Source organism: Streptopelia decaocto (genome assembly GCF_964273445.1).
Source record: "Streptopelia decaocto genome assembly, chromosome: 2".
Lineage (NCBI taxonomy): Eukaryota > Metazoa > Chordata > Aves > Columbiformes > Columbidae > Streptopelia > Streptopelia decaocto.
In genome coordinates, this window is record NC_138655.1 from 69203636 (window position 1) to 69229561 (window position 25926).

Below are 25926 nucleotides of genomic sequence, written 5' to 3' on the forward strand. Positions count from 1 at the left end.
GAGTCCTCCCCAGATGCTGGCCATAGTCGAAGAGAGAGCGAGACCCTTGTGATCACCCATTTTTATATGGTGTTATGACGTGGATGGGATGGAATACTTAGTTGGTCAGTTTTAGTCACCTGTTCAGTTTGCTCCTCCTTGCTTACGGGATGTGCATCCTTATCAGAGACCTTGCATACCATTGCTGTGTCTACCAAAACATGTATCTAACTTCAGAAAAGTGCAATTACTAAGAAGGACTTAGCTGAAAGAAAAATTCACTAAAAGGGAAACTGTCTTGTTTTTAACAAAACCAGGACACTTGCTTTTTATTGCTAGATTTGATCTGGAGTGGTATCAGCTTTAATTATCTGTATAATAAATATAATGAGAATTATGCTACACAAGAGAAGGTATTTTTATATAATTTTGTGGGTTACTTTTTTTTTTTAATTGCACCCCCCTCTCTGGGATATGAAGTTTCACTGCCAAGAAGAGAAATTGAGTGATCTTGTATGTACTGTTGTTTTGTATGTTAGTGACTGTCTGCGTTCAATTTCAATTATAAGTTCTGCTGCTGTCACCTCAGTTCTGCGAAGCAAAATATTCATTGGGCTGAAGTATCACATGTATATGGATTAAGATAATGGTCTTGAAGGATATCCATGTAGCTCTCCATTATTCATGTATAGTCTAACCGGACTGCAGATAAACCACATCATGTGTCAGGATGATTCTGAGATGGCTCTGTGCAGACTCAGGCTGGGGCAGGCAAGACTTTCATGAGTGCCACAGAATATGAGGTTGGAGGTCCCAGATAGGGCTGGTAAGGTCCATGAAGGCCTATTGGTGCCCTCAAGACACTGGAGTTAGCTTTTATGGCTTTGTACTTCCCAAGATCCCAATCCAGAACTTGTTTACCACAGCTCCATTTGCCCTTCTGCCACAGGACTGCGTTGCTTGCACTGTCCAACTGCTTCTAAGTTGTGGGAGAGAGCTGCCTTTCTTCATGAGGCAGGAGAGAACGTAACATGAGAACTGGTAGCACACAAAATAATGCTGGTGGAAAGGGACTGCTTGAGGCCAGCTGGTCCAGTGCCTTGTTCAGAGCAGAGACAACCTAGAAAACCAGTGTAACTTCACACTTTGTCCAGGTTGCTCCTGACACCTTTGACAGTGCTGACATGGCACTGTACCACTGTGCCTGGGCTCCATTCAACAAGATGGTGCCACCAGTATCCAAGGAGGGTCTAAAACAAGATTAATCCACAGAGCTTGAAACTCTTGTAATTATAAGATCCTGCCAGTATGTTACGAAAAACTGGTCTCATCTGAGCCCAAACACAAACTTCTTACCTCATTAATCCCAACTTAGTCTATTGATGTGAAGGCTATCTGAGCACAAGGTGCATTTCTTGGTTTTTGTTTTCTTCAAGTCAAGTAGGTGAGATTGAAGAACAGCATCCTGAGGGATCCCTCTAAAACTTGTCTGTTGAAGGGAGTGCATATATCCAAGCTCCTGCTCAGAGCAGCCCCAGTTGGATCTGGTTTCTCGAGGCTTTGTTCAGTCATGTTTGGGTACCTACAAGGATGATGGCTCCACAGTCCCTCTGGGCACCCATGCTTTGTCTGAGCAGCCTTGTGGTGACAATCTTTTCTTTTTGTCTAGTTCAGATTTCTCCTGGGTCTGGTGCCACTTGTCCTTCTGCGACAGAGCACCTCTGAAAAGAGTCAGTCTTCATCTTCTCTACAGCCTCCCCACAGGCAGCTGAAGTTACCAGTCAGGTCCACCCCTGAGCCTTCATTCTTGACGCAGACCAGAGCCAGCTCCCTCAGCCTGCCCTTATGTGCCCCAGCTTTTCACCAATCCAAAGGCCCTCTGTTGGGCCCACACCACACTTATCAGTGGCTTTTCTGGAATGGGGAGACCAGGAAGGGACACAGCAGTCCAGATGCAGTCACCAAAGGGCTAAATAAGAGAGGAGGGTTTTTTTGTTGGTTTATTGGGATTTTTCATTGCTGTTTGTTGCCCACTCTTGAGAAGGACTCCCAATGAAGCAGCTAGAAGGGCCCTTAAGGATAAAATCCAGCACTGCTTCCTGGCAGAACTGCTTCTCCAAATATATTGTGTTTGCCTGTCAAAGTTTTGGTAGCGGGGAGGCTGTAGGGCTTGCTTCTGACAGAAGATGCCAGAAACTGTCCCCATGTTGGACAGAGACAGTTCCAGCCAGCTCCAAGACAAACCCGCTACTGGCTAAAGCTGAGCACATCAGCAATGCTGGTAATGCATCTATGATAACATATTTAAGGAGGGGTAAAAACTGCTGCACAAGAGCAACTGAAAGGAGTGAGAATATGTGAAACAAGTCTGCCGACACCAAGGTCAGTGGAGAAGGAGAAGGAGGGGGAGGAGTGCTCCAGGTACCAAAGCAGAAATTCTCCGGAAGCCCATGCAGGAGACCATGGTGACTGGGGTTGTTCCCCTGCAGCCCATGGTGGTCCACAGTGAAGCAGTTACCTATATGCAGCTGATGGAGGACCCCACATCAGAGCCAGTGGATGTGCCTAAAGGAGGCTGTGACCCTGTGGGAAGCCCATGTTGGACCAGGTTATCTGGCAGGACCTGTGACCCTGTGGAGAGAGGAGCCCATACTGGAGCAGGTTATCTGGCAGGAACTGTGACCCCTGTGAGGGTCCCACACTGGAGCAGGCTGTTCCTGAAGGACTGCACCCTATGGAAGGGGACCCACAGTGGAGCAGTTCATGAAGGACTGCCGTCTGTGGGAACAATTCACGTTGGAGGAGATTGTGTAGGACTGTGTTCTGTGGAGGGACCCCATGCTGGAGCAGGAGAAGAGTGTGAGGAGGAAGGAGAAGCAGAGATAACATGTGATGAACTGACCACAACCCCCATTCCCTGTCCTCCTGTGGCGCTGGTGAGAGGAGGAGGTAGAGAAGATGGGAATGAAATAAAGCCTGAGAAGAAAGGAGGAATGAGGACAGGTGTTATGTTTTGTTCTTATTTCTCATTATCCTACTTAAATTTGATTGGTAATAAGTTACATTAATTTCCCTGAGTTGAGTCTGTTTTACCTGTGAGAGTGATCTGGCTGTCATTATCTCAGCTCACGAGCCTGTTGCCATATTTACTCCCTCTGTCCAGTTGAGGAGGGTGGCTTTGATGGACACCTGGCAGCCAGCCATGGTCAATCTACCACACCAAAGCAAAAGCTGTCTCTCTTAACTTCTTTGCTTGATCTGTTGCTGTTTCTTGTACACTGCCATGGAGGGTCTGTCTTCATCTTTGTGGTAGCTTAACCCAAGATGGCAACTAAGCACTACACAGCTGCTTATTCACTCCCATTTGGTGGGAGAGGGAGGGAATCAGAAGGGTGAAAGTGAGAAAACTCATAGGGCAAGATAAAAACAGTTTAATAGGTAAAGCAAAAGCCACACACATGAGCAAATCAATACAAGGAATTAATTTACTGCTTCCCATGGGCAGGCAGGTGTTCAGCCATCTCCAGGACAGTCAGGCTCCATCATGTGTAATGGTTACTTGGGAAGACAAACACCATCAATCCAGATGTCCTCCTGCTTCCTCCTTTTTCCCTCAGCTTTATATGCTGAGCATAACATCATATGGTATGGACTATCCCTTTTGGCATTTGGGGTCATCTGTCCTGGCTGTGTATCCTCCCAGCCTCTCATGCACCCCCAGCCTCTAATCACTGGTGGGGTGCTGTGAAGCAGAAAAGGCCTTGACTCTGTGTAAGAGCTGCTCAGCAATAGCTAGTGCATCCCTATATTATCAGCAGTTTCCAGCATGAATCCAAAGCATAGCCGCATACTAGCTACTATGAAGAAAATTAACTCCATCCCAGCCAAAACCAGCACATTCTCCACCCCTTATTTAATCATGCTCAGGTCCCACACTATCTAATACATCCTCAATAACTACCGTTGCTCTTCCTATCCTTTGATATATTACACAGATACCATTCTCTTTATCTATGGGTCACCCTTGTAAAATGTCCAGAAAATGGCCACTGAGTTAATTTAGTCCATGATTTTGGGCTCTGTCTGTTATGGTGGTCACTCAGGACAAGAGAGGTGGTGTGTTGCCTGGAGTTGCTGGGCACCAAAGCCAGCTTGAGTTGGGTCACTGCTGTACTTGTACTGCTTCTTGTAAGGCTTGTTCTCCATTGGTTCAGGTGGTTACTGCTATAGTACTTGCTGTAATGTGAAACTCAAATGCCAAGTTACAACAACTTAAAGGTATTTCCATCACAGTCTCCAGTGCTGTTCCCTTTGGACCAGACCACAGGATTTAATATTGCAATGAACTCCTTCCCTTGCCTCTCTCCAACTTGGACTTATCCACAGACTGCAGTCCCTTAGGGGTGTACCTGCTCCAAGTGGAGCTGTATCTATGAGCCACAGTGTCTCCAGGGGTATATCTGCTGCAGCAGAGACTTGTTCACAGCCACAGTTGCTTTGAGGCTTGCCTTTTCCATCATGGCCTTCTCCACGACCCACAATGCCTTCAGAGATACACCTGCTTCAGTGTGGCCTTAACCACAGCCACAGTCTTTTCAGAAGTAAACCTGGTCCAACATAGTACATACTCTGTTATGGACTTATCCATGGCCATACACTTTGAGATACTCCAGCATGAACGTATCCAGAGCCACAGGTGCTTTGAAGAGCGCCTTCTCCAGAGTGGACTTAGCCTTGGGTCACAATCTCTTCAGAGGTATACCTGCTACTGCATAGATGTAACCACAGCCACAGATACTTGGAGATGTACCTGCTCTGGCGTGGGCTTGTCCATTCTGCATGGACTCATCCACAGGTCATAGTCCCTTTGAATAGGATTCAAACAGGAGTTCTAGCCTTTCCAGTACAGCAGCACAAAACCAGCAGCAATGCCCTGGCCATCTGCCAGCCCAGGTGCATCACCATTGCTGTTATCAAAATATTCCCAGGCACAGCAGCGGAAGATAATAAGCAGTAAAGCAAGCAGTGGAAGAAAAAGCAGTCACTAATGAGCACAGACTCCAATATACAGTGAGGCAAGCAAGCCCCATGGAAAGTACAGAAGCCTGTGAGTTAATAGCTAAATGGCAATAACAGCTATAATTCCATCTAACACATTCCAATTAAAACTGTTACTAGTTTGAACCCCTTGAGCCCCATGTTTGGTTCCAAAAAGGATTGTTGTGGTTTAGCCCCAGCCAGCAACTAAACCCCACAGAGCTGCTCACTCTCTCCCCTGCAATGGGATGGGGAGAGAATTGGAAGGGTAAAAGTGAGAAAACCTCTTATAGGTTGAGATAAGAACAGTTTAATAGGTAGAGCAAAAGCCATGCACACTATCAAAGGAAAACAAGGAATTCATTCGCCACTTCCCATGGGTGGGTAGGTATTCAGCCAGGTTCCATCATGCATAAAAGTTACTTGGGAAGACAAACACCATCATTCCAAATGGTCCCCCCTTCCTTCTTCTTCCTCCAGCTTTATATGCTGAGCATGATATCATATGGTGTGGAATATCCCTTTGGTCACCTTGTGTCATCTGTCCTCTCTGTGTTTCCTCCCAGCCTCTTGTGCACCCTCAGCCTCTATTCACCGGTTGGGGGTACTATGAGGAGCAGAAAAGCCCTTGACTCTGTGTAAGCCCTGCTCAGCAATAACTAACACATCCCTGTATTATCAGTTTCCAGCACAAATCCAAAATATATCCACATACTGACTACTATGAAGAAAATTAAGTCTATCCCAGCCAAAACCAGCACAATCTTCAGTCACCCCTTTGGTAGGCTTCTTATCCTCACACTGAAACCACCCACTCTCCAGGCCCCAAGTACCTTGGTAGCCCTTTGAGAGTCTCCTTCTGTCACCCCAGCACAGCAGCCCAATGAAAGGCAGGCACTCTCCTTTCCCTTGGGGATCAGCCTGTGGATTAGCAGTACTGTAATTGTCCATGTTGATCTCACAGAATCATTATTTAAATTATTTATCCAGGCAGTTTGGAAATGTCTGTGTCCCAGCTCTCTCTCTGCAGTTTGGAGTCATTAGTAACCCTATGGAGGCGCACTGTGTCCCATCTTCCTGCTTCCTATTGAAAATACTAACCACTATCACCCCGGTGTTCATTAAATCTTGAATTGTGTCTGAGCAATTTATCTAAAAGCAGTTTTTCTTTACATCTGCATTTTGAAGAGGAACATAACTCTCTAGGATTGATCAAAGAAACTTATATGAGTATAAAGAACCATCTTCTCATTGTTTTAAGCTATAAACTCTTGGGAGCTTATACCATTTCTAAGTATATGCTTGTGCAGTCCCTGAGTTTCTACATTACCCTAATTCTCATTTGGTTTTCTGTTACTACTGTAATAATATTTAAAAGGTGACCTTCAGAAGGAAAGAGGAAAGGGCTTTTTCTCCTCTGTTACCTTTTAACTTTATATGTGTAGAGAAGTCCCCAAATTGTGGTTTGGTGGATAGGGTTTTTATGGACTTGTTTTTGGTGATTCCTTCCTCCCATGTGTTACATATGTTTTTATCTTCTCTGCTTTAGAAGGCCATGTGGCTTACAGCAGACAACCTGTTAGGATTCAGGTGCCTAAGAAATCAGACAGTGAGAAGGCAGTTGAAGGGATAATTGACTTCTGGTTTTAAAGGTGTCATCTTTTGTTTAGCACACCTTTTCTGAACCTGAGCATTTAGCATGGTTCTCCCTGCTGCACCTCCAGGTAAGGCTTGAGAAAGCACTTAAGCAGTATTTTTCAGAAAGAAAATAAAACTTCCAGTAAGAATGAATTTTCTCATACTGATAGTTAAATATATAAGTAGGCATAAGGGAAAACAGTCTATTCGAGACATTTTTCATGCATTTTAAACTAGCAAAATAAGCCAACCAAAAACGGTCAAATGCAATTTTTTTCCTTTTCAGGTCACCTTTGAGGGCTGTATAAATCAAGACAAGGATTTTTACTTCTTTTAGGAAGCAAGTGGAGAGGTGGTGGAATTTGCAAAGCTCAGGTGTGTGGTGGGCTTGTGTCAACCTGTGGTACCCCCTCCTTTCAGTCTTCAGTCGGCAGTCACTGTGGTCCTCACACAGACTGCTCCAGTAGCTATAGTTTACTTGCCATATCTTGATGCAAATACATCTTTCCTTTGCTGCATGACTATTTTGAAAAAATATTGGTTGCTACTGCTTACAGAATTTGGAGATATTTATTTTTTCTTCTTCAGTTAGATCAAAAGGGGAGCATGTTGAGATAAATATGTGCTTCCAGTATATTAACATTTTTTTTTAATTATTAATTTTTTTAATGGTGTTTTTTTTCATATGTAATTGACTGGTGTGCGTTTTCAACACGTGAATCCCAGCCAGTGACTACTGGTTTATGTCAGTTAGGACCACAGAAAACATGGTTCATTTGGCAAAACAAAGAAATTAAACAGGAATAAATTGGAGTTCGTCTAGCATTTGAACTTCTGGTTTACCTGACAGAATTAGAGAGACCCCATGGCTCTCTGCAGCTTCCTGAGGAGGGAAAGCAAGAGAGGGAGGTGCTGATCTCTACTCGGTGGTGTCCAGTGACAGGACACACGGGAATGGTTCAAAGCTGCGCCAGGGGAGGTTTAGACTGGACATGAGGAAGCATTTCTTTACCAAGAGGGTGGTCAAACACTGGAACCAGCTTCCTAGAGAAGTGGTCAATGCCCTAAGTCTGGCAGTGTTTGAGGCCTTTGGAGAATGCCCTTGATAACTTGAAGTGGCCAGGCAGTTGGACTAGATGATAGTTGTATGTGCCTTCCAAATGAACTATTCTTTTATTTTTTAAAGTAATCATAGAGTCTTGATTATCTGCAGTTCAACCAGGTTTGGCTTTTTTTTCTTCCCTTACTGTGGGCAAAGTAACTTAGACACTGTCTTCTTATCATAACATAGTCCTAAACTAATTAATCCCTTTCCTCCTTGTTCTGCATTGATACTTTGTAGTCCAGAGTAGATATGGGGAATGCAGCATTGAACAGTTGAAATGACCGTGGTCAGCCTCGATTCTACACTGTGAGATCCATAGCTAAGTTTCTTTGATGAGTTTGGATCCTGGAATGACATGCAGTTGTTTAACCAGACTGCAAGATAGGCAGAGCTGCAGTCATAGGTGCTGAGAGAGCAAAAGTCCCCTTTGGTTTTATTCAGCTTCATAGTGAGACTTCAGAATTCATTGCTTTTGTTTTAGTGTTCTTGAGTCAGCAAGTAGTATGTAGCGAAGCACAAACCTTTTTTTGGCTTTAGCTAGAATGCTATGAAATCTTCAACTTGATTTTTGGAGGCTTTCTTCTGGCTCTCTGACAAGTGTTTTTGATGTCGTTTTCTACACCGTCGAGGTGTTCAACATAAGTGTCCTACACTTCCAAGGTGCTCAAGGCTTCAGAGTTCTCACTTGCAGCCTTCATTGCCCCATGAGACAAGACTAGCTTTTCTTGACACACATATTTTGTACCTGCTTACAACAACTGGCCAGACAATTTAGGTGAATAGGAGGAAGAGGATGGCAGAATTTTTTGAGCTCAAAGGGACATTTGGGAAGCTGGTATGATTTCCAGCGTGAAGAAGCTCTCCCACGTTATCTGAAGTAAAGTGTTGAAATTCAGCCTGATTTTCATAGAAGTTGCACAAAACACAAAATATCTGACTTTTAAATTTATGTTAGCTCACAAATCTTCATGAAAACTGACAGGCATGGGAACTCCAGGCCAATAACGCTGTCAGTCCATGTCCTAGCCCAGTAGTTATATTTTATGTGATCTGTGTGGTGGCCACATCACATACAGCCATGATGTGCAATGTGGGATGGAGATACAATGGCAGCTCATTCTTGCTTATGAAGAGAGGTGAGTTTAATGCTTGCTGTGTTTTATCTCCTGGAGGAGTCTACCTCAGGCTGCTTGGATACCGAGAATGAATGAGTTTACTGTCTAGGCTATAGTCTTATTTAATGGTCTCCGCAAGTAGTTCCTAGAGTCTCCTTACTTATCCTAAACCTTATTTGAAGTATTTACACTTCTAAATAATCAGTCTGAAACTTGCTGTTACTCATGTTTTAATACATCTGGAACACCACGCGCCAAGATCCAAACTATCAGCTGTTATTTCATTGGGAATTGCTGTAGTTCAGGTTGTGCAGTACTTATTTCTGAACATGGTATTAACACAAGCTACAGATTAAAAGTTATTGGAGGATTTTTGCCTGTAATATAGATGTTATTTGTGTTTGGTTTTATTTAACATGAAGCTACATTTTTCCTTTAATGGAATCAGTGTATTTGTCTGAGTGGTTTATCTTTAGCCAAAATAAATATTGAGGAGAAAGACATTTTTGTAGCTGGGTATTTGAAGCACAAAACATTGGTCTGCCCTGGAGGTGTGGAAGTAATAGACTTGTATAATTTCAGTTTAAAAAAAAACAAAAAACAAAAAACAAAAAACAACGAAAAAGCGCAGTTTCAATGTTGGTATTTTTTACTTATCAAAAATTTGTAATTTCACAAATCCTCTGTGAACTGCTGTGGTTTCTGGTGTAATTTTTTCATAAGAAAGCAAAGTAGAAACAGAATAAATTACTTGCAACTGTAAGGAATATATTTGTATGAGCTGTTGTAATGATTTATTTCTACTTTGGTAGAGGTTTCTCAGGCTGTAAGGATGGATTTCTTGGCAGCCTCACCTAGGGGTGTCTAGCAAGTTCATGCAAGTAAAAGGACCTTCAGGATAATTGTTCCATTTCTCTTTCTTTTTTTTTTTTATCTCTATTCTCCTATACCTGTGATAATTTTTTGCCTTGGCTTGGGATATACTTAGTAAATCCATACTAGCATTACTATCCAACAAGTAATTTTTCAGATTTATTTAGCTGTGGTAGCATGGTGTTAGTAAGGAAAGGAATACTTTTTTTCTTCTGTGATTTTGTTCTATTGTACTTAGTTTATTATTTTAAAGTAAATATATACATAAAGATAGAAAAACATGTATTTCAAGAATGTCCAAATATTGTTTTATTATCTTGTGCAACAGGAGTATTTACATGGGGTTCCTTCAAATCAGATTGCAGCCTTGTGTAGGATATTGCAGAGAGACAGTCAAAGATTTAAGGTGAATTAATATCATAGAGTGTTTCATGATGCTCCCCTGTAGATGCAACTTGCACTGACAAGAGAATGCATAAACTTTACTAGGAAGTATACTTTTTTGTTATTGTGGTTGAATCAATTCAAGATTTTTTGCCATTAGTTTAAAAAAGGGAGGGGGGTGTGCATCAGTGTTCCCCAAATACTTTTAGTGGAGGTTAAGCCTTCATCCTTATCTTGAAAAAACTTGGCTGTGGAGCAATGGAAGGCGGGACAGTACAGGATCTATACCAGGGGTGTCAAACTCATTTTCACCAGGGGCCATATCAGCCTTGCAGTTGCCTTGAAAGGGCTGAATGTAATTTTAGGACTGTATAAATGTAACTACTCCCCGGTGAAAATGAGTTTGACACCCCTGATCTAGAGGGTCTCCATCAAACAGAGGAGATGAAAGGAGACTGAATGCCAGGGGTTTGGCCTGCTGTCCTCAGGAACACTTGGGCAACAGTTAAACCTGGTGACGAAAGGGTATTTTCCTTACACACCACTGGTTTGTGGCTTTGGAATTGAGGTTTCCTCTCTGGAACAGTGAAAGTCCCCTAGCAGTAATGACGCATTTAAAAGTCAAGCTTTCCCCATTGAAAAATGTTAAGTTGGTAAATGGGCAAATAAACGCTTTCACGAGTGTGTAGAAGTTTAGCAAATAAATTCCAGTATTACCTTTTTAGACATTTTTATCTGTTAAACTTTACTGTAATTAGTTTATTGTGTCAACAAAATCTTGAAATGGAACTGCTTTTAAACATGGATTTTCTTTTTTTAGCATTGGCTGGACCATTCAAAATTCATTAAGAAGCAAATAAAAAGTAAGTACCATGTCTCTGCCTGTTTATTTGGTTACTTCCTTAAGAATTTGAATGTGGATTATTTGAATGTGATTGTGAATGTTTAAATATGGCCTTTAATGGAATAAATATTTCTTTAAAAATAGCTTTTATCTGATGACTAATTGGCTGACTATATTATGTCTAAATGCAAGAGCACTTACAAGTAATAGATCAGCCTTCAGTAGCCCTCATTAAATATGTGCTGTTTATCTGAGGCAGAGTAGGTTGCCAGGTGATTTCAGTCTGATCTGAGAAATTAGGTTGCCTGGACACAGATTGCAGTTTCTGTTACGTTGTCTTACCCATAACAGATTTTGTGGGTTTGTTCTATTTTTTTTTCCCAAGAATAAATGGAGTATATTTCATTCTGTAGTGGTTACCCTCTTGGATTTGTGTGTGTGTGTGTATTTTTTTTTAATATATATATTAAGTAAAACTAGCAGAAATATCTACTCTTTCATCAAAGGGAGTTTTTGGGGGTTTTTCATGGAAATTGGCTAAGGTGGCAAGTTACTCCTGGATCTCTAATAATCTGGTTGCAGGTTTGGATACAGTACAGCATCAGCACTATGTTTTGTTAATATACTGCTGTTGGTAACAGCCATAGGCCAGCTGATAATTTCACTCCTTTGGGATTAAAATATAGCATTTTGCAAGGAAGTTGTTGACCCTCTTGCAGACCTCACAGAGATGGGTCTTGATTGCTTCAGTTGTGCTTTGCCTTTCTCATAAGTATCGAAAAATCTAGAAAATTTTTGTGACTGATGCAGGAGTTGTTCTTCAAAGGCCTTCAGGACAGTTTGCTTTCACCCCTTGTTGTGTAGGTGTCGGTCTGCTAGAATACATGGTAAAGATAGCTGCTATGGGTGAGGTTTTGATGTTGACTTTCTCCCACCTTTTCATCACGTTGTAGACTGCTTTACCTCAAGTCACTAAGGGATTTGCAGGTGTACTTCCTGGGATAGCTTTGTCCTTTCCTTGATCTGTCTTAAAATGTGGAAAGCCAGTGATTCTGTAACACCCTCAGCCAGTTTAGTTGCACTGTTTTGTCTGTGTTTAATCTGTCAAGGGCCTGTTTTGAAAAGAATCATAGAATAGTTTGGATTGGAAGGAACCTTTCTAAGTCATCTAGTCCACCCACCCTGCAGTGAGCAGGGAGAAGAAGAAGTTGGCCAAGCCCTGCCCTGAGAAATGCTGAAGAGGGAAGCAGTTTGAGTGTTGTAAAGGTCTGTCTCCCAACAGGATACTTGTCTTTACTTTGCCTTGGGCAGGTGCCTTGAGAAGAGTTCCTCTTCCCTGGTGGATGTTGCTCACTGCTCTTTTTTCCCCAGCAGTGGGCAAGTAAGAGTTGTCATCTCACTGATGCAGACCTTACCTGTGGTGCCAAACTGCTGGCCTAGGGTACCACAGCCTGTCTTCTAGGAGCTCTCCTTGGAGACAGTCACAACTCTGATTATTGGAGTTTTGGCTGCACATCATTTAGCAGAATGGACCATTAATGGACATATACTGTGTTGATGCGGTCTTACTGAAGACCTTAGAAAAGTGTGACAAAGTGTCATTTTTTCCAGCACTTTATATATCAGCAGGCTGTTGGTCTGGAAGATGAGACTTAGGCAGATAAGGATGCGTTGGTCAGAGTCTCATGGTAGCTGGGTAACATTTTATTATCTGTGTTACATAGAAAGTCAGATCTAGTGTTCACCTTCTGACATTAGAAAACAACAATTCTTGCAACTCCACTTCATGGAATTTGTTAGCTTTCTGTGTTCATGGGTATCTTCCAGAGTCTACTCCAGCACTTTTCACCTTATTTATCTTACCTTTTCTCATTCATGTGTATCAATCGAAAGTGCTCTTTTGGGTGGGTTTTTTCTTTTTTGGAGTTGCCTGGTAACAAGAAGCATCACCCTCTCCCTTCCATCTCCCCCTGGCCCCAGAAACAGGCAGTGAACCTGGGACTTGCTGTCATTCACAGTGTGTGACAGGGCACACCTCTTTGAACAAAAATGTGTTTGCCAAATGGGCTGTTGCTTGGTTAATCTATTTTTTAGAGTATCATAGTGGATGGTTATCATCCATGGTTTTTTATTGCATGCCTTTTTTACATTAAAAGACATCAAATATTTGCCACTTTGAAGAATTTGAAAAACATACTTAGTTCTGCGTTTCTTCGCTTGGGGGGTGGTGGGTGTTGTTCTTAGCAGAACCACAACTACCATAAACTTTTTTTTTTCCCATTTAAAATCTCTGCATATACAGTTGGACCTCCGTACACGTTGCATTTTCGAATTAAGTACTATTCATCAGAACCGAACAACCTTCACGAGGAGTTTACAAGGTAGGAACCATGCATGGTTAACCGGGTGACTGACAGAGGGGTAAATGAGACATCTGAGGTACACGGGGTACCATAAACAGGTGATTTGAGCTTTCTTACTAAGAGTGGTCATTTTTTATTACTTCTTAGGTGTTTTTCTGCTGTCAGAGAAACTTCATCTTTTTTATTTGCTGCCAAAAAGCACTCATGGGCCTCTCCAAGTGTTTTAGTCTGTAGGAGATGCTGTGTTCTGGTGCTTTGAAGTCAGCGAAGAAAGGCAGTGTTGGGTGGGGAGAGCTGCAATCAGGAAACAGCTGTTCTTTACACCAGCAACGCCTGCCATACGTCTGAGAAGGTTTTCCATTGAGTCCTACTAAAATGCCAGTGCTCTGCTTTGTCCCCTTGCTCTGAGACTTGGGGATAATTTAAAAATGATACAAAAGCCACAGAATCATGGGAATAGACAGCTGGAGTTCTTGGTTAACAGACAGTTGACTGAATCTCTTCCATTTCCCCATGAGTTCTCTGTGGAGCAGAAAGTGTAAAAACTGCATTGTATAAAGCCACCTTAGAATACTTGGAGGTCGTGTTTTGGTCTGTTGGGGTATTTTCTGGGTTGTGAGCGCTCTACCTTGCTGAGTTCTTAGCACCCTGGTCTGATCTAGAGACTATTCTGAAAATTAGGAAAGGAGCAGCTGGAGGAAAAGGGTTTACATGAATTTTGTATCTGCCAACTTTGTGTCTTCTTTGTATAGTAATCATCTGTCTTAATGTTATCTTATCTTTTTTGTTGTTGTTCTGTTTCTCACTGTGGGGCACTTTCTGTGTCTTCTCATTTGCTTGGCAATCAGCCTAAGGTGTTTAAAGATTGTTGGTTGTTGTAGTTCACGTGCATGTGATGTTTACTTCAACCTTATGCCTGCAGGCATATGTTTACTGTCTCCTATCTGCTGTGTTGACCATTTATATTTTTTAACTGCCTGAGATAAGATCAAAGAGCTAATTGTCACCACCATGTGAAACTAATGTGGAGGTTTTAATACCAATTTAGTGCAGCCATTGTTAATTCAACAAAAGGGCATATTCCTATACAATGTATAATTAACACGTAGAACTCCCTGCCACTTATATAATAGAGTATTAGATCTCAGAGAGTCCAAAATGCTGGATGATTTGGGGGCATTTCTAATGAGAAAATGCAGTTAAATTAGTAGGAATAGTATACATATACATAAAATTGATGTAAGTCTTCATATATCAGGGTTCATGTCTGACAAGTATTGCATTTCCCCTGTGGTCAAATTATTCCATTACTGTCTACCACAAGATTTCTTTCTTAATCCTCTGAAGCATATGATCCTAGTCTCTGTGAGATGTATGTTTCTGAGCTATGTGATCATTGCTGTGATCAAGTAAGACATATCCTCTGAAAGTGATCTAATTATTGCTGAAAGGTGACATTTCAGAAGGCTATCTTAATTAGAAAAATACTTTAGTCAGCTAATTTTCAGTATTACGAAGAATTTTTTTAAATTATAAGCTTGACAGAAAACCATTGTGAAGCTATGGAAGGAAAATTAAAATCATCTGGAAATTGATTTTACAGTGAAGACATAGTTGCATTTTTTCTTTTTTGTTGGAGAAAGAAATTCTGAATATTGCTGGGTTTTTTAAGAACCTTTATGTTGAGCGGATCACATTTTCCATGTAGCATGTTGAGTAAAAAGTGAAGATTAACAGCTATATACTCAGAATTATTCCAAGTGGAAATGGAATGGACGTAAAATGAGGAAGAAAAATTATCATTAACAGTAACCATGTACTGGCCTGTTCCATGGAGGTGTTCAAATTTCCTTCTGGAGACCTGTTTTCTAGTAGACTCCAGTTTTAAGAGAAGCTGTAAACATCACATTCTCATAATTAACACAGTGATGGGGAAGTGTTGAAACCCTTTACCCACTAGTCTTTTTCCAGTTTATAAATACCATTGAAATCCAGTGCATTTTGGAAGACAATTCTGTCACTTTTGTGAGACCTGGTTAGTTAGTTTAGTTAGAAAAACAACAGAGGGATGTGTCTGTACCTGTGTGTTGTGGAGAATTTTCTAAGGTATTTTGCTGATTTCGAGTATCAACAGTTGAGCTGTTGATGCTTAGCCTGCATGCAGAAAAGGAGCAAGAGTAAGTCATACCAACCCAAGCAGAGCTACAGTGCTGCACAGGCCGGCTGGCACCAAGAGAAACACTGCCCAGATTTTTCTTGCAAATTTAAAAGAGTTCATGGGATTGTGAATCATCAGGAGAAAACAATAAGAACAGGAAATATACTTGTCTACCTTAATCTATGTACGCAAATACCCAGGTTTGATTGGCAGGTATTATTAGCCAAGTATGTGAATCAGAGACGTGACACAGAGCTAATGTGGATAAATCTGATTCGGCTTTAGTGTATCATGAGAAGTCTTTTTAATCTTCATTTGTTTTCCTGTCTGATCCCAACTGTTCGTCTTTTACCGTGCTCACAGCATGTCCTCTGTGGTGCAAAACACTTTGTCTTTCTAGCATCCATTTTAAAGATAGGAGTAGTTTATGTTTGCATTTACTGGGCTGTCTCTCACTTGTCCCTCGTGCTTTCTTTTCTCATTATTTCAAGTCTCACCCCACAGTGTCTAGAGCAGTGCAGAGCCTGCCTGTGCCATTGGTTCCTGTACCGAGCTCTTGTGTGGCCTGGGGCACTTCTGCATGCCCCAAGCCCCAAATCTGAGTGGCTATGAAACATGAAGCATGCCTAAAGCTGGAGATTAGCGAGAGCTTAAAATACTACTGCAGTTTGAAGGCTGTAGATTCCACTTGGCCTCCTACATAAATGTGTGAGCTCTATGGAATTTGGGTTTCTCTTATTCAGAACCTTTCTGCTATTTTAAGTGAAAATTCAGCCTGACCTTTTGCCCAGTTTGGACTTTTTCCATGTTCTGTATTTCTGTTTGAGAAGGCAGCCCTGAAGTCTTCATGCCTTTATCTGTGTTTCGTATTTAGATCCTATAGCTCAGTTCTTGCTTTAATTGGGCAAGACCCAGCTCAAAAGAACTTTGAAGTGTCAGTAACATTTAGGTTGCTGTGGTGTGTGCTCAGAGTAGAGCACATCCCTAAACAGCAAGGCCAGTAGGTGAAAAATATTCTCTTCTTTTGATTTTAGTGAAAGCTATGGGAACTTCAAAGGTTGCAGGATGAATCTCGGTGATCACAAAGACCCTTTTATTTTTGTTAGAGCAAGTTAATGAAAATGTTGTGAAATGAATTGGAATATTTTTCCAGCCGTTGGGGCTAGATGTATGACATTATGTATACTTTTGACTTTCTGAATTTTTATTTGTCAGGTACCTGTTTGTATTACAGCTCCGGCAAGACATTCTTTCAGGGAAGTAAGTACCTCTTTGCTCTTGCAGCTGTAATTTAAAGTATTTAGAATAGTTAATCTCTTAGCGATTTAAAATTTTACTTTAAGTATGTAATTCTTTTGGTATTTGTGCAGATTATGAACACGGTTTACAGTTCCACGTGCATTTTTTTCCTATAGAATAGAGAGATATATGGCTTTGTGTGCATCATGACTGCATTATTCACAAATAGAATGAGTAAAGGCCTTTAGTGGATTGACCAGGGGATGGAAATGTATAAGGAGAACAAGGACTGTCCTGATTTTTGTGACTTGAAAATGCAACATGGGCTTGCCTGCCATATTTTTCAGTATGGTAGGTAGATTAGAGGAGAAAAAGATGATGAAGTGCAACACTTTCTGTAGAGGTCAACTCTGCAAAAATATCTTGTATGTTCATAGTCTCACTCTGGCCAATAAATTCACACCTGCTCTATTTTTCTTTTAATTACAAAAATCTCAAGAGCACATGTTCTAAAATATAGTGTTAGTGCAAAAGTGGCATCTTAGTGGATTTACTGTTGTCCCTATTATGGTGGAGTGTATCATATGTGTTTAGTGCTAATAAGAATGTACTGAATTAGGAAATAATCATATGCAAGTAAAAAATAATTGCAGAAGTTTTGTATCATTACTAGCTTGTGAAAATTAACTTTTCCATTTCATATATCATAATACTTTTTCACTTTATTGCAAGCAGAACTCACTGAGAAAAAAGATGTGATTTTTGTAGCGTGTGTTTTTGTTTTTTTTTTAAGACTGAAATGTCCGTATGAAACTGCTGTTGAACTGGCAGCTCTGTGTCTCCAAGGTATGCAATCTTTTGAAAGTTGTTTGTCCTAATGTATTAAAAAACTTACCAACTAGTTTCTTTTCACTCTTTGATACTAATGATTTCTCACTGATTATTTATAAATGGCATTTGTTTACCTGAGAAGAAGAATTATAGGGAGATCACTTTCCCGCCTTCCCTCCATTCAGAACTTCTGAACTACATTAGCGAAGGGGAAGGACCCTCCAAGGCTCAGATGGACAAAGGTTTCAAGGAAACCAGGGGCTGACCAAGAAAGAAAGAGCCCAAACAGTTCCTCACTGAGGGAGAAGCTGTGGGGTGTGTGCAGTGTTACCTGCTGAGCTTGAAAAGCTGCCCTTCAGCGCAGGGTTTGGGGCAGGCAGGTCCCTGTGGGTGGAGTGGCTGATGGGCCTGTGCTCAGGAGAGCAAACCTCTGCTTTGTGTGAGATGGGAGATGCTTACAGGGCGGGAGGGACAGGATGGCAGGTACTGGAGAGAAGAGAATCACATGGAAAGGTAAGAGCTAAGATTACTTCTGAGTCAGAAGCAGGGGTTACAAGATTAAAAAAAAATGAAAAAATCCAGGACACTAGGTTTCATTAGTTTGTTGTAGGAAAAAGTTGGGGTTTTTTATGGCTGCAAACACATTAATACAAATATTTTATTCTGTTTCGGGCAATTTGGTTTGCAGATGGGAAGGAAACTTGTGTAATGAATCTCAAATCACGTTAATTCTTTTCTAAAAGAAGGTTCAGTGATCTGGAACAGTCTAAGCATATTAGCAGTAAAATGAGTCGAAATGAAAAATAATCTTTCTGTTCTGCTGGTGGTTGGCAATGGCACATGAAGTGCTTAGGAAGAGTCTCTTAGTACAGGAATGGAGATAACTCAGTAATTCTAGATGGACTTGACAGTCAAAACTGGGATTTCAGTTCCAAACAGCAACAAGTGTAAATCTTAAGGCAGTGAGTTATTTCAGTTTCCATCTGCACCAGTCTAGCACAGCTCAGATTTTTAGGTGTGCAAAGAACTGCTGCAGGCAAACTCCATTTGTCTTCTGGAGATGGAGAAAATCTGGAGCCCCTATTTGATTCATTACTTCAATTTTCACAGACAAAAACTGCAGTACCCTGACCTCTGGTCTAAACAAAGAGAACCAAGCAAAGGATAATAGGTTGATGCCTCAACATTTTGGATAGTAACGGTCACCTGTGAATGTGAATGTAACAAAATAGCCATCCATCATGTTTATAATGTCTCCAACCAGGTGCCAAAACTAGCACTTCTTGACACTGTCTTTGGAAACCTGCTTAGATTGTGGTAGAATTTTTATACTTTTCTCCTGTCTTTTTTTCAGTTTCAGTTTGCCACGATTTTGACATCATCACAATCATTTTCTCCAAAATTATTGTGTTATTGCAACTAATTTATTTATCTGTGCTGTCATATGCTTTAATATCACATTTAATATAACATTTCTTACATTGACATTGGAAGCTTCTAATTAACCAGAAGAGTTTAAAGAAATGTCAAATTATTATCTCCTCCTCAGTAGGTGTCATGTTGTCTGTGAAATTCAATCTTACTCCTTAGTGTTGGTTTCCTAAGAGTGAGCAATAAGTTATAAAAGGCTATTAAGGAATTGATGCTGTAACCCTCTGAAAGGCCTTTTCACAGGACAGCTTTAAACTTCATTCATTTTCTTTATCAAGGAAGTTGTTCTGTTACAGTAGCTCTCTCTTTCTTTCAAGCAACAGTTTCCAAGGCTGTCATTTTGTGTGAATCATCTTCCAAACATAAATGGCTGGTTTCTTGCCAGTCCCATGAAGGAGCTTCTGTAGCAAATAACATTGATCTGCAGTGTGGGGTAACTTGTGAAGGAGATACATAATCACGTGCTTCACTTAGGGATTATCTACAGAAAGACTGTAACTGCTAGAATTGGTTTTTAACTACTTCATGAGTCTTGCATGGCTTTTCTATTTAACCAGGTATACTTTTGAAACTAATTAACCTGAAAAGGAAAACTTATTCTCAGATCTCCAGTTTTCAATTCTAACCATAAGATACCTTCATGGGATAGTGCAAACTTCTTTTTTCCTTCTGTGTAAAACAATCAACAATATATTTGCAGATAAACATGTTTTTTTGCAGTTTTCAAAAATGTCCAGGAAACCTCCTTTTAAAAATGTCCCCCAGTTTATGCAGTTATTTATTAAACAACACAAATAATGTATATAAATGTGTTCTGTAACACCCACTCACCAAAAAAAAAAAAACAAAACCAAAAGAGACTGGAGGAGGGGCATACCAAAGCATGATACTTTACCATAAAACTGCAGATAAGAAGATGAATCCACTGCTGTGCCTTTGTGTTGAAAATATTAGTGCTGCTGAGCCATTCAGGGATAGTAATTCCGCCAGAAAGACACTAGTGAGGGGATCCTTGTACAAAGCCCGCGCTTCCCGCCTCTTCCCGCCCCCGTGCAGGGAACCAATGAGGCTCTGACTGGCTCTTACTCTCAAGACCTATTTCTTAGAGATCAAAATGATGACATGGTTCGTTTGCCTCAGAGTGGAAAAATAGAGAGTGCAGCTCTTGAGAAACAGAGAGTGGTATTTTTCTTGTACCTATATTTCTGCCCTAGCTTCTCGGTGTATCTTGTGTCCTACATGCTCGTAAATCTTCTCATCCTTACATGTGCTTTTTACAGCACAGCCTTCATTCCCCATCTTCTCTCTCGGTTAACTAGTAGAGGAATCTCCTGTGTTTTTCCTAGATGGTTGTCAACACATCAGATTTCACTTTCTTAATTTTTTTCCTGAAGTCCTCATTGCTAATGTGTTTGTTGTTACTCCCCCTTATATACTGAAGACTGGACTGCCAGTAATACTTCACAACATCTGTGTTAAATAGGCTTCCAACTTAGATGAAGCAACAGTAGAGCTAAGATATCTCTGTTAAAGAAAAAGACATATAGATAGGAATAATGTAACTCACCATGAAAGATTACTGGTGAAGAGAAAAAATGTGTCTAAGGCCATAGTTAGAAATGAACATCTGTGAACTCAATCTGTTTAATAACCTCAGGAATGCTGTATGTTTGAGCAAGCTCAAGTGCTCGAAACCACCTAGTAGGTATATCAGTCAACAGATTACATTTTGAATGTAACTTCCTATTTTTGAAGACTGAGAGTGAATTGAATTTTTCCAACTGTTATGTGCCCTGAAGCAATAAAACTCTTTTCTTCAAGGGATTTAATTTCCGTCGGTGTGGTTTTAGTTTTTGGGGTGTGGTTTTTTTGGTTGGTTTTGGGAGAGGTTTTCGGTAGTAGTAGTAATAGTAGTAGTCGAGAAACACCAACTAGCCTGGTTTGGAATCGCATCATGTGTTAGGTAATGCGTGATATTGCTGAACTGTGTATTTGCTACTCAGTTTGTCTCACAGTCCCACAGCAGTGACATTGCAGCCTCTTTGTGTAGTTGAGAGGTTCCAGGAGAAAAGCGTGTTGCAGGCACAAGACAGTTAAGGGTGTAAGGCAACGAGATGCTCAGCACTTGCATCTCCTGTTGAGCTCAGTAGAGTTTGAAAGTGTTCTGCTCCTAGGAAAGAAGATAGCAGGCCCTAAGTAAATAAGTAGAAAATGACACCCCAATTGTGTTAACGCGTCAGCATTTCTTTCCTTAAAACTTACTTAATCTGAATATTACACCAGCACTGTGCTTTAAAAACAAACTTTATCAGTGGTTTCTTGAGACTAGGTATTATCTTCATGTTTTGACATGAATAGTATTGTAACAAAGCATGCAATAGAGTGGGAAGTGTTTTGAAATGAAAAGTGTGACCTCATTGCAATGGGAGGAAGTTTTGAAGTAACCTCTTCTGAAATGGTAGTGCATTGGGTTTTTTTGGTTGTTTTTTTTTTTTATCAGAAACGTCATGTCCTTTAAATACTTTAGAATCCAGAGAAGTGGCTTCAGTTAAGCTGGTTTAGTTATAACATTCTTCAGTGTCAGAATTCTGTACCATAACCTCACACTGCTCTTGCAAATGGATTTGTCTGACTTTTGCTGTACCATCTCCTTTGAGTTTGTGGGGCTCTTTTTAACTTACAACATCAGCACAAGTATATTCATCTACAGCATACTTAAAAACTTGTAAACTATCATTGTCTTTGTGGAGATTATGGAATTAAATGTTTCTGGTCAACCCATGATCTTCATTATTTTAAGTTTTCCACTGATTGATTGCAGCTGAGCTGGGAGAGTGTGAGCACCCAGAGCACACACCAGAACTCGTGTCTGAATTCAGGTTTGCACCAAACCAGACTGAAGCAATGGAATTTGACATTTTTCAGAAATGGAAAGAGTGCAGGTAAGATACCTGTGTTGGAGTGGTGTTTCTAGCAACAGGAGGTTTTCTTCTCTTCCAAAGTCAGATGTGTCCACAAGAACCCCTTCAGCAAACGTAAAATGGCAATTATGTTTTTCAATTGAGAAGAATTCTAGACAGACCTTGAGCTATCTCCCTCCTTAGAAGTGGGAAGTGGTAATTTAGGAAAGATTGTTAGGGTGAGCTTTTTTTGTTTGTTTTTCTTTGGGTGATTTCATAACAGTTTAAGCAGTCTGGTCTTTTTTCTGTTTGAGTTGGAGACAATTCTTTTTCTCTCTTTCATGCATGCACACGTAAAGTTTTGTGTTTGAGCTAGTAGCAAATAGATTTTTCTGTCGTTTGTTAATGAATATGGTACATTTTGGTGGTGTTGTCTTACCTGAACTTGCAGTCCTCATTGGCAATTTTAGACCTTTTTCGATTTTTGTCCCTCTGATTTGTTTTCATTTGGAGGGAACACAGTAAAAGCATAAGCTAAGCTTGAAGTACATTAGTGTCATTAAGACTGAGGGCCCAAAGAAAACGATTGGGGGAACGAATTTTAAAACAAATTTCCTACCATAAAGTATAAATAATTTTTATGTTCTTAGGGGGAAGAGCCCGGCACAGGCTGAATTGTGTTACTTGAACAAAGCTAAATGGCTAGAAATGTATGGTGTAGATATGCATGTAGTTAAGGTAAGATCCATGTTAAACTTTATTTTATGAATGTGGGGTCAGAACATTGAATGGAGATGCTGTCTCAGGCCAAACACGACTTAGGGACTTTCCCTTAATTCAATTGACTGCCAGTTAACATAAATGTTTAATTAATGATTCGAGTACTGACAAAAAGAAAAAGAAGAAGACAATAGAAGAAAGACACAAACACCTTTCCTCCCCCTTCCCCAGCTCAACTTCGGTCCAACACCTCTCCTCCCTTCCTCCTAGTGTCAACTCCCCCTGTTTTCTCTGTGGGTTACACTCAGTCCCTCCCAAAGCAGCCAACAAGGTTGCGGTCATCTGCACAACAGTTTCCTTGTGCCACATCCAGCTTCTCACTTGTTTTCCTCAGCTGGCCAGTGCTTCTTACTGCTCCTCTGCTGCTGCATGGGTCACCCATGAGTTACTGTCCCCCAGGGCCATCCCTGCCCTGGTACAGGTTCTCTGCAGGCTGCAGTCCCTCAGGGCTGTCCCTACCCTGGTGTGAGGCACCCACAGGCCGTGGCCCCTCAGGGTTGTCCCTGTAATGGTGTGGGTCAGTTCCTCAGAGGTGTCTCTGTAGTGGCATGGGTTGCCCCTGGGTCATGGTCCCTCAGAAGAACCTCTTCCTGCAGGGAGAGGCTTCTCCCAAGCTTACGTCTCCAGCCACGTTCCCACAGTGTCCCTTTCCACATGCCTCTACCCATGTCCCTCAAATTTCTCCCTCTGCGTCTCCTTCCCCTGGCAGCTTCTGCTTGCTCTGAAACACACGTGAGCCAAAGTGTGGGCTTCCCTGGCTGTTGGTGCAGGGCCATTCCTTGGGCATCAGAGCCATCTGGGACAGCACACGGCCTCCTCCCACACAGGGCACACTGCACTCTCCTTTTGCCAAAACCTGCCAGTTTGCACCCAATACAGATGCATATTCTGCTCTGTTATGATAAAAAATATGCAAACCTTATTGTTTAGTTTAAAACTCATGGATTTCGATGTACTACTGTACTGTAAGTCTAACACTCATAATGGCACATTGAGTATTTGATTCTGTGCTTGCTTGCAGGGAAGAGATGGTTGTGAATATGCTCTTGGACTGACGCCAACAGGCATATTGATCTTTGAAGGAGCCAACAAAATAGGCTTATTCTTTTGGTAATATGTTTTTGCATTATATGTCTTTCTGTTAAAATGATGAAATCTTTCTCCTTTACATAATGGGGTCTTAATTACATTTTGTCCTGTAGATTGAATCTACAAGGTTAAATCTGAAGGTAAATTAGCATGGTTAGAAGTACCACTCGAATGTGAAATATTTGTTGGAGAATAGTCACATTTCCAGGAAATCTTACTTTTATTATGATTCCTGAAGTGCTTCAGTGTTGCAGATCACTCATACATTTTGGAGGATTCTCTTAGCTTACAAAATATTATTTTTCCCTTAATTTTCTTTTTGCTTCTTGTTTTTAGGCCTAAAATCACAAAAATGGACTTTAAAAAGAGCAAGCTAACACTTGTGGTTGTAGAAGATGATGAACAGGTAACTTTCTTCCCTTACTTGAGCCTGATCCAACAAAGTGTGGTGTGTGCTCAGGCTGGTAACAACACATAGGAGGCTCAGCACACTGTTGGCCCAGGCTGTATTTCTCCTACCAAGGACAGTAACTGATATCTTGCATGCCAACTTCCAAAGCTTTTGTTTCTGCATTTAGGGCAGAGAGCAAGAGCACACATTTGTTTTCCGGTTAGACAGTGCCAAAACGTGCAAACATTTGTGGAAGTGCGCAGTGGAGCACCATGCTTTCTTCAGATTGCGAGCCCCAGCAAATAGTAAATCTAGTAGATCCGACTTCATAAGGCTGGGATCACGCTTCAGATTCAGGTATTTAGCGAAGTAATAGCAATATATTTGTGTTTATGCAAAGGGGCAAGTACAGCATCCAGCAAAAGGTAGTAGTTAACTTCGTTTATTTCTGTATTTTAAGTGGACGGACAGAGTATCAGGCAACACATGGGACAAGGTTACGCAGGACTAGTACATTTGAAAGAAGACCCAGCAAGCGATATCCTTCTCGAAGGCATTCAACTTTTAAGGGTAAGTATTTGTACACGTGTTTACTGAACCGGTCATGCAGGTGTCCTGTTACCTCATACAAATGTCTTATTACAACCATAAAATCTATACCACAGTATAAAAAGAAAAACATGTGAGACCACCTAAAAAGTCAGAATATATGTGAGGATTTTTCTCCAAAGCCAGAGTCTGTTGTTAATTTCTACTGTTTTTAATCTCTGTCTACACTTAATTGTTCCTTCTGCATCTGTGGAAAGGAGGTACCAATGGGTTCTTTTGGTGCTCAGTTGAGGAGGGAAGAAAAGTTGCATCAAACTCACTGAGGAAAAGCATGTAGTATTTTCTTTGAAAAAGTGCATTTTCCATGTAAGTGTGACAGTGTCCAAAAGCCTTGCTGACTTTCTTATCTAGCCAGACAGTTTTAAGGTTATTGAGCAGTCTCATTATACAGTTACTGCTGCTTTGCTCGCTGTAATAGTGTGTTACTCATGTATCCAGACTCTGACCTTAACCAGCTTTCTCTGGGAGTTGAAATGTGCTGAATTTGAATGGAATGACAAGGAATTGATTTCCCTTGTGGTTTTGTCATTTGTCCTTCAAGACTTAAGCTAAGTTTTTTATTCTTTGAAGAAAAGCCTAGCAAGTAACACTGCAAGACAACCCCCTCTAAATTCTGTATTACTTGAGGCCGGAGGTGTAGTTGCTGTGTAGAGCAGGGTGAGCTGTCATTCCCTTAGGATGTCTTTGCACCCCTTTGCATTCCTAGAATAAAAACCTCAGTTCCATGAAAACTTCTTGTGGTATTACAGACACACTTTTATTTCTCATGTGCAATGGAGGGAACACAGTAGCAAGCATTCGTGCTTTCTAGAGGCTGTAACACTCCCCCCACCCCATTCCTTAGTACATGCCAGTTTTTATGGAAATGCAAATTAATTAAATTTGTAAGACACTGTTATGTGATATGAGAGTCAATTATAATATATGGTAAGTGGGGATTATTTTGTGAGTGGAAGAATAGATTATTTTAATTTTATTTTTACAGTAACAGGATCTGTCAGACCTGCAGGTTATACCTTATGTCTCTGCACTTCTGTACTTACGTCTATGAGATGGGGGGAGAAGAGAGTGTGACTTATGCTTGGTTTGGTTCTCTGTGCATAGCAGCCAGGCAGAACTGCTGTCATACCCAGATGATCTCCCTCCGGGGAACTCAACAG

At 41.0% G+C, this 25926-nt stretch overlaps 1 protein-coding gene across 1 annotated transcript in view; it reads left to right on the top strand.

Moving 5' to 3' along the window:
* The window catches only part of EPB41L4B (erythrocyte membrane protein band 4.1 like 4B), a gene marked incomplete at its 5' end in the record, with an annotated part of 95429 nt that overhangs the window by 63864 nt on the left and 5639 nt on the right, over window positions 1–25926 (top strand). The window contains 10 exons of the mRNA XM_082045840.1: window positions 10952–10994; window positions 13278–13356; window positions 16712–16756; window positions 17529–17581; window positions 21819–21939; window positions 22548–22635; window positions 23699–23787; window positions 24103–24172; window positions 24345–24514; window positions 24618–24727. Of these exons, the coding sequence (XP_081901966.1) occupies window positions 10952–10994; window positions 13278–13356; window positions 16712–16756; window positions 17529–17581; window positions 21819–21939; window positions 22548–22635; window positions 23699–23787; window positions 24103–24172; window positions 24345–24514; window positions 24618–24727 (868 nt within the window). The remainder of the gene's footprint in view (window positions 1–10951; window positions 10995–13277; window positions 13357–16711; window positions 16757–17528; window positions 17582–21818; window positions 21940–22547; window positions 22636–23698; window positions 23788–24102; window positions 24173–24344; window positions 24515–24617; window positions 24728–25926) is intronic.